Source organism: Molothrus ater, chromosome 12 (genome assembly GCF_012460135.2).
Source record: "Molothrus ater isolate BHLD 08-10-18 breed brown headed cowbird chromosome 12, BPBGC_Mater_1.1, whole genome shotgun sequence".
NCBI lineage: Eukaryota > Metazoa > Chordata > Aves > Passeriformes > Icteridae > Molothrus > Molothrus ater.
The window spans coordinates 6,874,055-6,890,487 of NC_050489.2; the positions used below are offsets into that span (position 1 = coordinate 6,874,055).

At 42.8% G+C, this 16,433-nt stretch overlaps 1 protein-coding gene across 1 annotated transcript; it reads right to left on the reverse strand.

Moving 5' to 3' along the window:
* Positions 1 to 4,228: 4,228 nt before the first annotated feature.
* On the reverse strand, positions 4,229 to 16,356 carry CCNE1 (cyclin E1). Its single transcript, XM_036390559.2, has 11 exons — positions 16,244 to 16,356; positions 15,850 to 15,940; positions 15,554 to 15,622; positions 9,252 to 9,394; positions 9,041 to 9,176; positions 8,093 to 8,239; positions 7,217 to 7,312; positions 6,725 to 6,859; positions 6,533 to 6,644; positions 6,289 to 6,446; positions 4,229 to 5,423 (listed from the first exon to the last, which is right to left on the reverse strand). The coding sequence occupies exons 2-11, from the start codon at positions 15,883 to 15,885 to the stop codon at positions 5,301 to 5,303; spliced, it is 1,155 nt and encodes a 384-aa protein (XP_036246452.2). The 5' UTR covers positions 15,886 to 15,940; positions 16,244 to 16,356; the 3' UTR covers positions 4,229 to 5,300.
* Between the last annotated feature and the right edge of the window lie 77 nt (positions 16,357 to 16,433).

The following is a 16,433-nucleotide window of genomic DNA, read 5'->3' on the forward strand; positions in this document are numbered from 1 at the left end:
AGACCCAGAGCAGTGTCTGCTCCCTGCTCATGCACACCAGCCACTCTCACCCTGTCACCTTTAGAGGACTTCCCATCCCTGTGTCACCAACAGCTTCTTTCTGGAAACACACATCTGTACATAAGCTACTTTGGGCTCCTGACCCTACTAAAAATAAAAGAATCTGCCCCCAAAGGAAGAAAATAGACCCAGCTCTGCTTTTAGCACCAGGAAAAACAGCCACCCCACATATGTGATAACTGCATGAAAATGTTTAGGCTTGTTGCTTTTCTCTGTCAGGAAAAATGTTTAGCTCTTGATTCAACCCCTTATTTCATTTCCAAGGAATGCTACTGTACACAGTTTGTGAGAGACCCAAACATTTGATGCTTTGTTGTTGCCTTTATAGTATAAAGTATAATATATGTGACCAAAGACTGAGTTTTAAATAAAGAGTGACCAACTGTAGTTTTGCCAGAAAGGCATTAAGTGCATTCAGATTTACAGAAGCATTTCCCCTCTCAGCCACTGTCTATAAACAAAGTAACTTCTCTTTTTTCAGTAGTCATGGGAATTTAAGAAAGCAACAAAACTCTTACTTCTTTAGCCAAGCCAAGGCAGAAGTTAACATTTGAGACTTATAACAGAGCAGGGGCTGATAAAGGAAATCTTTTCCCCTCAAATAAAGACAGTTCTTGTCAGGCACTTGCTCTCCTCCACCCCAGGAGCAGGGCTGGGCACATCTGACAGAGCAGGCACCAGGTGGGAGAAGCTCCATACATAATTTTTCCTCATATCCCAGGCAAACACATATGCTGAGGCAAACAGGATTTCATTCTTAGGATTTCATATTTTTCCTCCTTGAATATTATTGTCATCATGCTGAAAAATCAAAAAAATCAGTGCATTATAAAAACATTTACTTTCTCACTATATGAGTTACATGAGAATATGTTTGGCTTGGTAAGACAAACCCAGTTTTCAAGTAGATTTGCACCTCCAATAGATATTCTGCTTCCCTGCATTGGCAGCATCTGTAGGACAAAAGCCCCTGGGATCAGAAAGGTTTTCCTTCCTTCCTTCCTTGATAGCCATCTCATTTAATTTGCCCTCAAACACACCAGTCTGTGGGGTTTTGAAATCCCTGGTTTTATTCTCCCTACAAAGAATACTTCCTTTCTTTTTCTAATGTGAAACTCACCTTTAACAGAAATAAAAAGCTTCATATACAAACCTACCCTTTCTGCTTAACATAAACTTCTTATTTCAAGAGATTGAAAGGGGATAGCTCATATAGCATTGCAATATTCTGCAGTCTTAGTTAAATGTTTGATTATGTATAAGCTGTGGCAACAGTGGACTACTCAAAATTTCAGAGAAACACATTTTGTACTTTTAAGCTGGTTTGCAGATAGTGTGGCTGAAAGAGCACAGGATCATCATCAAAATGCTCACTGTTCATCAACCCAAGCCAAGTGGGTGCTCTGCTGTAGTTTTAGCTTCAAAGCAGAGTTTCACAAATTGCTGTAACAACAAGAAATGGACATTAAAGTCTGCTCTTATTTATATATACTTCTGCCATCTCACAGACACACAAAAAATAAAACACAACCCCCAAAGCTCTCAGTTTGTCCACCTTGACTGGCCACCCCATGGCTGGGGCGAGGGCAGGACGACCAGAAGGGGAAGAGCCCTGCTGCTTCCTGCCACAGGCAGCACATGGCAGAGCTACATCCCCTATTTAAAATGCTAAACCTGAACAGAGACCACAGAGTCCAGGCCAAGCTGTTCTTAATCCCCAACAAATTCAAGGCTAGACAAAGCTAACCTGTGTTATTTCACAGCATGTGCCCGTGTCACTGTCACTCTTTTTTGATGGTAGAGGCTTGTGGAAGATGGGCTATGAATAATCTGGTGCTTTAAATGTTGATAAATACCCAGAGACAGCAGTTCCCTGAATCCGCAGAACAGAAGGTTCATGCCAACAAACAAGGGGGAGTGGGTACATGCAATGTCACTGCACACTCACCAGCCCCCTGCTGCACTGCACACTGACCCCCAGCTGTTCCACAAGGCTTTACCCTGCAGGTATTTCTCCAAATAAAGCCTGGAAAAAGCCCATTGGAGGTTATGGCAACTCCCAAGCTGAGGTTCAGGTTCCCTGACATTCCTCCCCAGGAGTGGATGCTGCTGTGAGCCTCAGACATGGGCAGTGAGGTCTGAGCTGACAGCCTGGCTGAAGAAGAGTGTCCCACCCTGGCAGCCTCCTGCACTCGGGCTGCTGGGCTGAGCTGTGTGGGCAGCAAACAGCACCCAGGAACAGAGAGAACCCTGAGCCAGGCTGAGGGTTGGCTCTTGCCTCCACCTTGTGCAAGCAGGGATGTAATAAATCCCTCGTGTTCTAATTCCTGAGAACCAAAAGGAGATGCTGACCTGAGACCTAGAAAGAGAACCAGAGAAACCACCCTCCTGCTTTAGGGCAGACAAGCTATGCACACCTATTTCTGTGAACTATGTATACCAATTTCTGTTAGGTACCTACAGCATTTACAAGAGCTGAACATCTGGCTGGCTCAGTGGGGACCACCATGCCTCCATCCTTTCTGCTCACCAGCCCTGCTCCCCTGCACCCCAGCTCACAAGTGCAGCCTCAGCTCACTCATTTGGGGCTATTTCCTTCAATACACCCACAGCAACCCCCAACTTCCAATTGCACAGTGGCAGTAATGCAAAATTAGCACTGGATTCATTTCTGTTGTTCAGTTCTCTGGTGCCCCCAGCTTTCAGACCAAGGTGAGGGGTTGATGCATTGTTATGGCAAACCTTTCAGGAGGAGAAGATAATCATGCACCACCTGGGTTACTGCAAATTCAATTTACTTTGCAGCACGCTTTATGCTGGTCTGGAGCTATTAAGGAGAGACAGTTTCCAGTTGAGGAGTGTGCAGCACTGTACAGCAAAATTGCTTTCTCAGGGCAGCCCAGTGCTGCCCTCCTGCATCACCCTGGGGCTGCTCCCCCCTGGAGGCCTCTCCCCACCTCTTGGAGTAGCACATCTGAGGGCAGAGCCTGCAGAAAAACAATATTTGGTATTAGCCTATCTTCTTTGCACAAACATCAGCCCAATCACCTCAAACTTTTTTCTCTTACCTAGCCAGGCAGAGCTTACTTCCCCCCACCAGACTGGGCCAGGATCAAAATTCAGAACAGGATCCACAAGCAAACAAATAGGGAGGAATCTCCCTCTTGGAGGTAGTTGTTTTTTTTTTTCTAATAGGGACAACTATTTTCCTTAAAATTACCTGCACTCTTCTCTAAAAATCTTCTTTTCAGCTTGTGGTAATCAATGCAATTTTTTTTTCAGGCCACCCTAGAAAGAGAGCACCAGACAGACAACACAGTATCCATGTGTAGCAATAGAAAACCAGAAACAATTTTTATAAAAGGTGAGAAAGTAAGAAAAAAGCTCTCAAGGTAGGGCCCCCCAGCTGGGATGTGACAGCATTCCTACCTGGGGAGCTGCAAAGCCACCATCTCCATGCTCTGAACACACTGCCTTCCATCAGAATAAAGGAGGCTGAAATGGAATTGTAATTTTTCTGTGAAACATCTAAAAGGGACTAAGATCTGAAAACAAACACCAAAAGGCCTAGCACTGAAGCATGGTTGCTGATTTAGGAATTAAGCCCACAGACTACCTTTCAGGAGGATTAGTTTCCCTCATCCACCCCCATTTTGTGTTCTACATTTAAGGACAAAGCACCAAAATACATCTTGGCAAATCCTTCAATAATCAGCAAAAATTACATCCCCTTTATCTAGTGCATGCAATTCCCTGAGAAATTAAAAGCTCTCTAAACTGGCACCAGCAAACATGTTCAGCTCACATTTGCACTTGTTAACACAGAACTTATAACCATTCATTGCAAGGAAAAAAAGCCAGCAGCACCAAAGAACTTGCTTACCATTAATTACCATAGGCATTTTTATTACATTAAAGCTTTAACATTTATCAGAATACTGGGTGAGGGAAGAGAAAATAGCAGAATAACTTAAAAAATAATAAAAAGCAGCCTTGCTGGGAACTACTGTTAAAAAAAAAATCTAACCAACAACAGAATAGGAGCTTCCTGAAATATTAAATGTAGCATTTAAGTTATCTGCAGCAGGACATGAGGAACCCTGGTAGTCTCACAAAGGTTTTCAGTGTTATTGAACAGTCCTTCAAAATAAGCACCAAAAAACACACAAAAAACAAAGAACCATTTATTTCTGTGTTCTCCTCCTCTCCAGAACCATGAGTTTCCAGAAAATGTCCCACTAGGATCTCTGTGATTCTCAGACATTGCAAAAGTCAAAGACTTTCCTATAACAAGGCACATACCTCTCCAGAATTAAACTGCACACGATTGTTTGTCAAATACTGTGCCAAACCCCCAATGTTTAAATGATTTTTAGGAAGAGGTAGACTTTTCCTACTGATCACCTCAGGGTAACAATCTAGACAACCTGATTCAAGAATTCCCCAGTAAGCTGATCATTACAGAGTGTTAATTCCCCATGCACTTGTCATGTCACCTATCCCCTCCCCAGCCTCCTGCACCTGGCTAGAGGAAATCCAAGTAGCCCAACATGACAATTTTACTTTAGTATCCAAATAAAAAGTTTCCATGGATAAGCCAATAGTGGTAAATAAATAAAGCAATAGTTTCTACACTATTCATCCCCAACTGCCACACTTATTAATGGTCACAGTCTGAAAAAACCTTAACTGATCATAGTTAAAAGAAGTATAGAAATATACATAAAACCAGCTGTCTTAGACAGCATTTTTATTAAAAATGAATACACAGAGACATAGCAGCTTTTACAATAAAGAGTTTTTTAAAAGGCATCAAGTTGTAAGCCAACCATTCGAAAAAGAGGCTTTGAAATGTTGTCTTCCACAGCACTTTTTGCCCATTTGTCAGCAAGGGAGAGAAATCTGCAGATTACCCAGAGGACAAACAGGCACAGTAACTAATTTGAACTTCAAGCCCTTTTTCTGAACAGTTGATCAAGCATCACCCTCCATAGCAGCATCTGGAGCACACTTCAGTGTTCTTTCAAGTGGCTGGTGTACTTGATCCATTTCTTTAAAATATTTTAACATTCAATAAAACTATTTCAAATAGAAAAACTTCTGTCAGATGAAAGTAAGGTTTCCTTTTCAGATTCTGTGAAAGCTTATGAACTTCACTGGCAGCATTTCTGTAATGGACCAGGAGCCAAAACCAGCAGAACAGGCACTTGAGCAAAATTGTCCACCAACAATTCCTAAAGTCAGACTGATTGCAGTCCAGAAGACAGTTTCTTACTACTTTGTGGTGGTGTAAGGACACCAGTGGGGAAAGGTGAAGTCCTATTTTGCTCAGCCAATGTGGCTTGTTTTGCTTGAGCTCTGTCCTGAAAGCACATGAAAAAGAGAGGAAAAGAATTGAAATCTTTACTTTGGTGTGTTTATGCAACAGATCAAGAGAATTCAGTATTTTATAATCTGATAGACTGTTAATCTGGAAATGCATTGCATATCCATATCCAACTCCCCTAACAGTAACTGATAAATCACATAGTACACAGTAGTTACTTGTAGTACAACTCAAAGAGATCAGTATTAGTTTTTGGAATCTGATTATTAGCATTAGGCATTCATAACATACAAGCACTCCTGTACCTTCAAGAGAGCTAAGCAGAGAAACAATTGAGCAGGAAGAACTTTAACTTCTACCTAGAATTCAATAACCTAAAGAGAAAAACTAACCCCAATAGCTTAAACCACAATTCTTTGAACAAGATTTTGATCCTCTGCAAGTTTCCTCACATTAATAACCACTCTTGCTCCACTGCTTGTCAGTGACCACTGTCACGTAACAGTCCCACCACATCAGTCTCAAGTGATCAATCTTTGTTTTTCTCCAGATCAGACAAGACTCTATCAGTGGTATTTCCCAGAGAGAAAGGTCTAACACATGGTATTTGAAGTACCCCAAAGGGTAGAGAAATGCTTCTGATTTCTAGGGTAATTATATGCTTTTGATATGAGAGGCTGAAGGCACATATTTTTAAACAAAATACTAAAAAAATCAGTGCCAAGAAAAGTATTTGTCTCAAGAATTTTGTATCTGGACTACAACCTTATACCTTTTATAATCTAAATACCCTCAGTCTCAACCTGCTCATGCTTCTCTTCAGCTGACTGTATGTTCAACCAAAGAAACAAGACTTGAGAGATTTCACAGACAGCTTTTTGGCTTCATTTGCATGTACATACCAGCAAATCAAAGCTGTTGATGTGTGTCTGTATATTGTGCAAATCTTCAGGAGCTATCCCGCTAAAGTGTTTGAGTTTGGAGCTTCCTACTTCCCTCAGAGCCATGGCAAATGGGACCATCCATTTCACACAGTCCTCTATCTCACAGAACTCATAACCTGCAACACAAGACACTCATTTATCTGCCTGAATCAAGACATAATATTTGTCAACACACAAGATTGAAGTTTATAAATGCCAATACCTGAAACCTTCTGCATCAGCTCAGATGAGGAGAAGTGATACAAAGCAGAAGCTGCAAGTATTCCATAGGTATATTCCAAGCAGCCAATATCCAGCACACAGAGATCCAAGAGCTAAAAGACAATAGATGTTGGGTAAGCCTGACAGAAAACCATTTTTCCAGGTGAAACAGCATTTGAAGGAAAGGAGTTACCTCTGTTATTTGTACAAATATCTGCTGTGGATATTGTGGCAGCATTACTTCATAAAGATCATTTAAATATGCAACTTGCAGGTAAATGTTTAGCCACGATACAACTGTCAGTGGATTTAAGTTCCAATTAAGAGCCTGAAAGAACAGACACACACAAGATTTCAGTGCCAATTTAAGTTCCTAACTTAAACCATGCAAGATGGTTAAACAATCACAAACTCTAATCCCAGTTGGTTAAGGCATCTTTAAAACATGCAAATCAAATACCCTCTTGTAGCTCTTCCTGCTGATACAGACAGGGAACAAATAATTTTGTTAATACACACATACTGGTGGATGCTTTAGATCACTTGTTACCTAAAGAAAACACTGCTTTCTAATTAGTAAGAGAAATTGTGCCTGTTAGCAGCACCTAAGATTAACTGAGAAGCTCTGCTTTAAGTCTGATTATGCTATACATTTTTAAAAACTAATTCCACTTGTAAATATTACCTTCATAATGATCAATTCCATACTGATGATTTCATCTTCTGTACAGGCTCCATCTGTAACATAGGCAAACTGGTGCAACTTTGGTGGATAAATTTCCTGAAAGATAGAAGATCAAGTCTTTAATTTGTGGAATAGGTTGCAACTAGTTTCATGTGTTACTTTTACAAAAAGTAAAGAAATAAACAGAACAACCACTGCTTCAGCCTGCCGAAACAGAAAGGGGAGGGGGGATAGTTCCTTATTCCTCCATTCTAATTCCTGTATTCTCTGCCTTTACTAGACACAGATTTCTTGCCCACCATAGCCTTCAACTCTCACTTTGGATGGGTCAGTACAAACCTACATTGTTTGACTACAGCACCACTGTCACTGTATCACAACTGACATCAAGATTATTTTCAAGCATCCTAAAGAAAAGGCCTTTTATCTCTTGCTTAAGAACAGACTGAACATCAGCTCTTTTAAACAACTAAGAGCTTAAAAAGTACTGTGTATTTTAGTAGTTCGAATTGTTCCAGTAAATAATAGCCCAGACTATCATGCAGTAGGTAGTCTATTGCAATGAAATTGCAACAAGTGGTCTCTGTATACACCACCCAGCCAAAAATTCATTTAGCAGCTGCAACTAAAATTTTACATTTATTCTAAAACTGAATTCTCTAGTGAGAAAACTAGATAACATCACAGTATAATTTTACCCACTTCTAAAAAAAACAGGAATGTTTAAAACAAACAAAAAAATCTTTGTTCTGCCTCCCATTTGAAAAAAATGGTAGCAAGTAACTCCATAAAGCTTTCCACAATATGTCCAGCATCCAAGAAGTGTGCTGTGTGTCCATTCACATTTTTATGGCAAGTAAAGCTGGAGACACTTACCTCAAGCTTTGCTGCTATGAACAGAGAAGTGACACCAATAAGCTGTAATAGTGTTTTTACAACATCCTGTTGTGTGGCCATAAAGCGATCAAAGAAATCTTGTGCTAAATAAAAAGTTTCTCTATGAAGTTTGTAGGCTTCACAAACCTGGAGAAACAACACAGATTACAAAGGTCAAGAACAGTGTTAAAGAGTCAAAACTAGATGCTACATATGTATCAAAAAAAAAAGCATAAGATAGACATAAAATCTATATTAGCATTCTACTTCACTGCTATTGTGAAGTAACATGTTAACTAACTGCAAGAGTTAAACAGTTTCCTTTGACACAAGATGACTGCCATTACAGTAACTTCCAAGAAAAAAAACAGATCAGAGTGAAAACCCTTCTAGGAAATGCAAGCACATGTTCCAACAATGTGAGAACATCAGTTCCTCATTTTTTGCAAAGATCCATCATTCCAACACCTCAAAAGAGAAAATTCTCACAAGCACTTTAAGAACAGGGACTATGCCATCAAGTCACCCAAACAGTGAAACAGACTCAGACACAAGAGGAGCTGGAGCACATTCTGCATGACAAAAACAGATAAAAAGGCTAGGAGATGGATCTGATCTCAGAGCTACCCATCCTACCTCTTACAGTGACTTTTGTAATTATTTGTTCAGCCTTTGTCTGCACTGTGATCTTAAAAGCTTACCCTGTGATAGGGACAAATTGATTATTGCCCACTATCAATCTCAATGAGTAACAGAATGTATTGACAGTCTGCCAATCATCAGCTCAATACATCATATATTCTTTAAGTTTGGTGTCATTCATTGACAAAATTTAAGATGAAGACAAGTATCTGGAGCTAAACATGCTCCTGAAGTGCACTCATGACAGTTATTAGTGCACTTCAACAAAAGCACACTTGAAACACTCAGAAGCACAGAAAAGCTTACCTCCATTAGCCAGTCTAGAAGGATGGTTCTCATCTTGGGCTGCAGCTGGGGGTGCCTTTGCAAGTAGAATTTATCCCTCACATAGGTCTCTTCTTTGTTTATCATGTTTTTCCATACATCATCCTTGTTTGCCCAGCTAAAAGAGATCAATGTTTAGTCTTGGCTCATGAGACAGGAGGAAGGCAGAGCAGCAGCAGCCCAGCACACTCACCCTAGAGCTGGCAGTGGGGTAGCTCTGGTGGGAACAACGCTCAGGTGGATAAAGCGCGAGTAATCGACACGGACGGGATCGTCGTCTTTGTCCGGAGTGGGAATCAGCATGTGGGCATGCTTGTGGATGTTAGTCCAGGACTTCTGTCAAACCAAACACCAGATTTCACACTGTGCTTTTTAAAGGAATCATTTTAGCTGTAGGTAGATAACACTCATAACTTCTGTCACAATTTCTTGCCAGTGTCTTATCTCTTTGAACTGCACAGAATCACAGAGCGGTAGAGGCTGGAAGGCACCTCCAGGTCTTTTCATCAACCTCCCTGCTCACACAGGGCCACCAAGGGCCAGCTGCCCAGGACCATGACCAGAAGGCTTTAGAATATCTTCAAGAATGGAGAGTCCAGAACAATTTTGGACAACTTGTGCCATGCTTGGCTGCCCTCACAGTAAAAAGTGTTCCACAATATTCACAGGGAACCTCTTCTGCTTCAGTTTGTGTCCATCTCCTTTTGTCCCCTCACACAAAGAGCTTAGCTTCATCTTCTTTACATCTTCCCTTCAAATAGTTATAAACAATTGACACAAATCACCACAGATATTTTCTCCAGGCTAAACAGCCCCAGCTTCCTCAGTCTTTCCTTATCAGCAAGATGCTCTGGTTCCTGAATTCCCTTAATGGACCTTTCTAGACTCTTTCTTGTATGCTCAAGTCCCTTTTTTACTGGGGAGCCCACAGCTGGACACAACACTACAGATGTGGCCTCGCTTGTGCTGAGTAGAGAGGGTAGAGAAGGTAGAGAAAGTTTGGAACTAAAGCTGAAGAACATCCACCCTGCTCTTTTGAAGGACTGTGTTTCATGGAAGGATACCCAAGGCAGAACCTCCTACTCTCATGCTGTGTTTTGTTTTTACCAAAAATATATTTGCCCTCAAGTACAGAACAAGCAGATGGAACTCAAAGACCCAAATATGAGGTCAGGATTTCTGGTCAGGAATATGTAGATAATATGCCTGAAGCCATGCTCTCATGCAAAGCATCTCAGATGGTGAACACAGCAAAATAGTTTGTAGGATTTTGTACTCATTCATTTAGCAGAGTTAAGATAAAAGCCCAAAGCACTTGTGACCCAATTTTCAGAATACAGCCAAGTACATGTTAAGCAATTGCTACTAAACTATAAAGCTAATAATTTTATATGTTGAATTCTGCCATGGTCTGTAAACATCAGCTATCCAAAACTTCACCTGTCATGTCCTTTCAACTTTTATTTGGACCAGAACTTAAATCTAGGTTTACTCTTCTACCATCTAACTCTTAAATAGGATCTTGTACACTTCACACAGTGCCCCAGGAAAACACTACTTGATTTGCAGTAGAATATGAAGCCAGCACCAAGTCATCATGCCTAAGCAAATTAAAATTTGGCATTTCTGTTTAATACTGAAGTCAGCCATCTTGCTGCAAATTGATCAGTTCTGCACCACTAAAAGAACTCCCTAACAGATTTCTAATATGCTAAAAAAAAAATAAAAACAAGTTCAGAAGACTCTTTAGCTACCATCAAGTAAAACACTATGTGAAACTTTGCCTCTTGCAAAAAAGCTTCCACAGCTGATTTTTGCCATCTTTCTTACATATGACATCACTTTCCAGCAAAATGGCTCCTTCCTGCACCGGTTTCACAAACAGAAACCACTGACTTGATGAAACCAAAACCACATTTCACAGCTCTCTCACAGCTAAGACTGCTTTGCACTTTAAATTACTGACACATAGAGCAAGTCTTTTTTCTTCTTGGGAGTTCTACATGCAAACACAGCATAGCTATATACACAGCCATGCCAGGATTTAATTTGGGTGGGGAGGAGGCAAAACAAGGGAATAGTATCCTTATCTTAAAAATTACAGACTCCTTACAAACTGAAAGTTCAAATGAAAATATCACATCAGCGTTGCTTTTAAGTTAATTTTTGTCCTCCCTCAAAACTAGACTTTAGTCACACTTTGTTCTCCAAACTGCACAGCAAGCCCAGCTGCCAACAGCCTTTGGAGAAGTGCTGTCTTATCAGTTAATCAGCAAACAGAAAAGCAGTAGATTATACAGTATCTATTTAAAGGTGTCTACTACACCAGCAGCTTCTGAAGGACAAGAGACTTGCTCACAAAGCTCTCAAAGAGACACATCACATGCAACAATACTAAAGATATTTCACCACCCTCAATTTTCTATAAGGAAACAGAAATCAAAGTTCAAGAGCCTCTTAGGTGTTTTGAAAAGAAGGGAAAACAGTTTTTGACAACATAATGTCACTTAACAAGACACTGGGGAAAAGATGTGAGCAACACTACAAGTACACAGCTCAGCTAGAGACAAGAATGAAACTAATGTGCAGGGCCTCAAAAGAAAGCAGCCTATGGGGAAGGAGACAGGAATTAATTAGTGTGGGTGAGGGAGCACCATAACTCTGGCACACATTTTGGTCGAGAGAATGAGCATATCAATCAGGCTCTTCAGTCTTTAAAACTGATTTAGCAAGACACTCAATCGAAAGCAAGAAACACTATCAAGAAACTGCATTACCTCACACTGCAACTGAAATAGGAGCCACTACTGAAAAAAAGAACAGTTTAAGGTGGGGAGGGTATGAGGAAACCATGAAGAGTTTCCTTTGGGCTTGCATAGAGCCAATCCAAAAGTGAAGACCTGTCAGAAAGCAACAGATGCTACCCAGAATCTGTGCAGCCTAACAGAGGAAACACTACAGTCCTGAGTTCTGAGACAAACAGAAGCTGAAGCAGCACACAAGCAAAAACATCAGTGGGGAGAACAGCCTCTTCAAATCTGTGTGGAGCCCAGCAAGAAAGCTTGGTGACTCCCACAGTAATGTTCTAGGTAAAGGAGCAACTAATCAGATGCTGATCTCTATCTCAGACCTGAGAACAAAAGACAGACTGGAGGAAAAAAAGCATCTGAGAAGGCTCATTAGGAGGAGAGGTACCAAGAGGGAAGAAGGTGGACGATAAGGCACCCAAGCCCATACAGCTCCAAACAGAGAAAACCCAGGAGTTCAGAGGTGGGGGTCTTTATAAAGCTCAAACATTAGCAGGCCTCAGTTTCCTGCAGCATGTCACCATTCACTGATACACCAAATATTCATAGAAAAAAATCTTTTTGAACAACTTTCAGGATATGGATCAGACACAAAACCGAGCACTGGGGTTATTGGTTACAGGCCAGACAGGGCCTTCAGTGCAGAGCACCTAAAAATACAGACTGTGCACCTCAATGGGAGCTAGGGGCCACCAGAATGAGCTTCCACTGACAAGCAAGGAGTGCAGCAAGAGGAAGAGAATGACACAGAACTGCATTCAAACAGCAGCACCAGAGGTTTTTCAGCATGGAAATCAATGGCAGGGGAACAGGCCTGTTTGTCACCTTTAGAGCAGCACCTTATACCACAGACAATGGTATCACTTCCAAGTCCACAGCCTTAGTTTGCCCATCAGAAATATCAAGACCTATAATTCTAGCCACTTTTCACTCATAGGATGCATTACTTTGAAGTACTGAATTTTTCCTTGCCATCAGAAGGGAATTCCAGATTTCACAAACAGGACAGAAAAGAGCAACTTACACTATTAAGTTGGTCCAATCCTCTTGGGATAGCATAGGAGCTTCTACTCCTTTGAAATAAGAGTCTAAATGTCCTAATCCAGGTTAGAGCCAAGTCAGTTCTCAACCTGTGTATAGTTTGGACTCCTTTTTGTTAGCCTTTGTTTTGTTGGTTTTTTTTAACTGAATCTTCAAAAGTTAATCTAGATTAGTAAAAGAATCTTTTTTGAGGCTATTTTCAAAACACTTAGATGGAACTCTTTGACAATGCTAAAATCAGATTCTGAAAAACATCTAGTAAGAAAGTGATCAAAACTCCTTCCTGAGAGCTTACTCCACCTTTACACATGAAAACATTAGCCAGTTTCATCTAAAGAAACTAACCTGCAGATTCCATTCTTCACTTTATATGGAGGTGACCATGCAACTTGCATTACAATTAGACAGATTATTCTAATCTAGTTAGATGAATTTTGTTTTACATGGAGCCTCAGAAGTGTATTCATCCCCACACAGCAGCCAGAATTAGTATGAGAATTGCTAGCAGAATTACAGCAGTGCCAGTTCTCCAAAATCAAACACAGAATTTATGCAATATTCTGCTGTCACAGACCTGATGATATAGCCACCCTTTCATCACATAAAGGGTAACGGCATCCTAATTAAGAACTGAGGCCTTATGTTCCACAGAAGAAAACTAATGAATTGACTATGAAGATGTCATAAAGTGGGATGTGACTCTGATATTTTGCCTTGTGGATAAACTAGTGTCAGTAAACAATTTATTTAATGTAGAAGTCATGTGGTATAGGCTGCAGTGGATTCATAGCTGCCTGCATTTTAGAACTGCCGTGTCTCCACAGAATAACTGTCGCCCTGGCTATCATTCCAGCCTGCTACACTGCTGCTGGAACCGTAAACATATTCTCATTAGTGGTCCATGGCAATTTATATCAGAGAATAGCTTGTGTCACACCATAGACTGAAGAGCTGCTGCTGTGCAGCCAAATGTTAGCTTTTTTAACCAGATCTGGAACAATCTGGCTACTTTGTCACAACAAAAATACCTGATCTATGCAGGGAAAGATATATAGGCATGATGTTATTTATTGTTTATAGAATGAAGGGGTCAAATTCCACCAGCATCCTATAATGACCTCAAAAAATTCCCAAGAACGATTTTTGATGCCTATTGCCTAAATTATCTAAGTTTTAGTTTACCTATCCTTCCTGAAGTAACACTGAAAGGCTACCAGGCCAAGAGCACAAACAAGAAGACGAAATTGGAAGTCTTTATCTGCTTTGAAAGTTTAGGTCAGCATATACAAAAGGTACCTCAAGTTTCCTTCCACTGTCTTTCTGGAAGACAGTAAAATTGGGTCCCCATTGAGATTTTTTAAACAAATTCTTCATTATTATGCAATAAACATGCATGAGAAGGCCATGCTCAGTTTAGACAGAATGAATCTTCTGGTGAAGGAGAAAGCTGCAGTGAAGGACAGACAGCTCTTCCTTGTCAGAAGTGAGAAATTAGTTTAATATACTGTGCAAAAGAAAGACAGAAGGGAAGGAGAGATCCCCTCATTAAATGCTCACCATTTGAGCCCTGCTTAATATGTTGACTGATAACTAGTGTACGCAGTTGCAACAAGCAGAGGCCATTCCAAACAATGATGCCCATCTGTTATGGTAGCACTTCAGTCTTAGAACTTCCAGCTGCCACTTTGGGTTAGATGTGCCACATTATGCACAGCCTGGCCTCCCAAACGAGGACAGGCTGCACACCCTGCCCCTGACTTCTGCACCTTCAGCATCACCGTGGGTGTGCAGTGACAGGCTGAAGGCTCAGTGACAGGGACTGAGCAGGAGTGCACGTGCCAGGGAAAAAAAGGGAATGCATCTATTGCAGAACACAGGCTACTCAAGGTACAGAAGCATCACACTTTGAACATCACACACCACATGGCATTCAACTTTTTAAGCTGGTTCATTCTACATGCCTTGCTGAGAAAGTCAGCAATGGTCACTATCAACCGCCACTGCAGGACTGATTTTCACAGGTAGAGTGACTTCACAGAGATATTCCTTTGTTCTACAGAGAAACAAAGCCTGTTTTACCACACCATGAGAATCAAGTATACACTTCAAAGTTCTAACAGGAACCCCTTACTTAGTCTGTCTGATAATTGTCAATGGGAATAGAGCTGATCTAGGAGAAAAGGGGACGCTCTCCTCTTTCCCAGATGACAGAGAAGTAGAGACATGTCTTCAAGGAGCACCACCTCAAGAGACGATCCTGTCTGCATGCTTAAGGAGCACACGTACAAGCATAAGCACATGACTGTACTTTTGCCCCTCTCTAGAGAAGCAAATGCAGAGTAGGTCTAAAGGCTTGACAGGTGCACCCTTCAACTCAAGGACAGCTGAATTCACTTCAGCATTAACATAATGCTTCAGACCAACACAGGCCTTGTATCTAATAAAGGCTTCAAAACTACACATATGAACGGAATTGTTCTGCACACTCCATCATCAACCAGGGCAACGGTCCCCCTTGCCCACTGCTATGCAGCATGTGGCAGCAGCATACCTGTTTCACCACGCTGCCATAAATAATGATGTACTGCAAAGTAAGTGCAAGGTTAAATGAGCTTACAATATTTACATATAAAGCCAATTCAATTACCTGTTTTTCGCACGGCTTTTTTCTAGTCATCTCCATTTTGGCAATTTCTTCATCAGGATCCTGTAAGAACTACAAAAAGCGACATATGATTTCCGGAGCACAAACCGCGGGCCCAGCAGCTGTTGGCCATAGTGACACACGCCTGTTCCCGCAGGAGCACAGCCCCGCAGGCCCACCCAGCCCCCGGCCCACCGCGTGGGGCCCGCACCCCAACAAAAGGCGGCGAGGCCGCGGGGGCCCAGCCCGGCGGCGGGGCGGGCGCTGGCCCGCGGGCACCGGGCCGGGCCCGCACTCACCGTGGCCACATCAGCTTTCCTCTTGCGGGCTCGCATGGCGTACTCCGCACCCGCGTCCCCCTTGGCAGGACCCTTGTCGTCCGCGCAGTCGCTGCGGAGAGAGGGGAAGCTGAGCGAGCGCCGGCTGGGGAGGCTGCCGGGGTGCCCGGCCTGCAGGGCCCCAGGCAGGGCGGGCCCGGCGCACTCACCTCTCCCGGCGCATGGCACCCGCCTTGGCCGGCGGGCCGAGCCGAGCCGAGCCGAGCGCGGGACGGGGCCGAGCGGGTCCCAGCCGCAGACCCCCCCCACAAAGGCTGGTAGAGGCGCGCAACGGGAGGCCCGACCGGCCCCACCGGCTCCCCCCGCCCCGCGGCCGCCCACCGCCCTCTGCCCGCCCGCGCTGCCGCTCACTCACCGCCGCACCGGCCCTCGCCGGCCGGGAGCGGGTGGTCGGCGGGTGCCGGGCCGGTGGGGCAGGGCGGGAGGCGGGCGGGTTCCGCCGGGCGCCTGCTGCCTCACGGCGCGGCAGCTCCCGTCCCTGCGCGCGGCGCGGGCCGCGCCCGGCGGGACATTTAAACGCGCGGCGGCGGCGCGGGGCCGCCTCC

Bases quoted from the DNA above. Each gene is read 5' to 3' on its own strand.
- CCNE1 (XM_036390559.2), bottom strand. From the start codon at position 15,885: ATGCGAGCCCGCAAGAGGAAAGCTGATGTGGCCACG. The intron at 9,395-15,553 runs GTAATTGAATTG...TTGGTTTGACAG, and splicing joins AAAAGCCGTGCGAAAAACAG to AAGTCCTGGACTAACATCCA. The intron at 5,424-6,288 runs GTATGTACATGC...ATGTGCTTTCAG, and splicing joins TCAACAGCTTTGATTTGCTG to GACAGAGCTCAAGCAAAACA.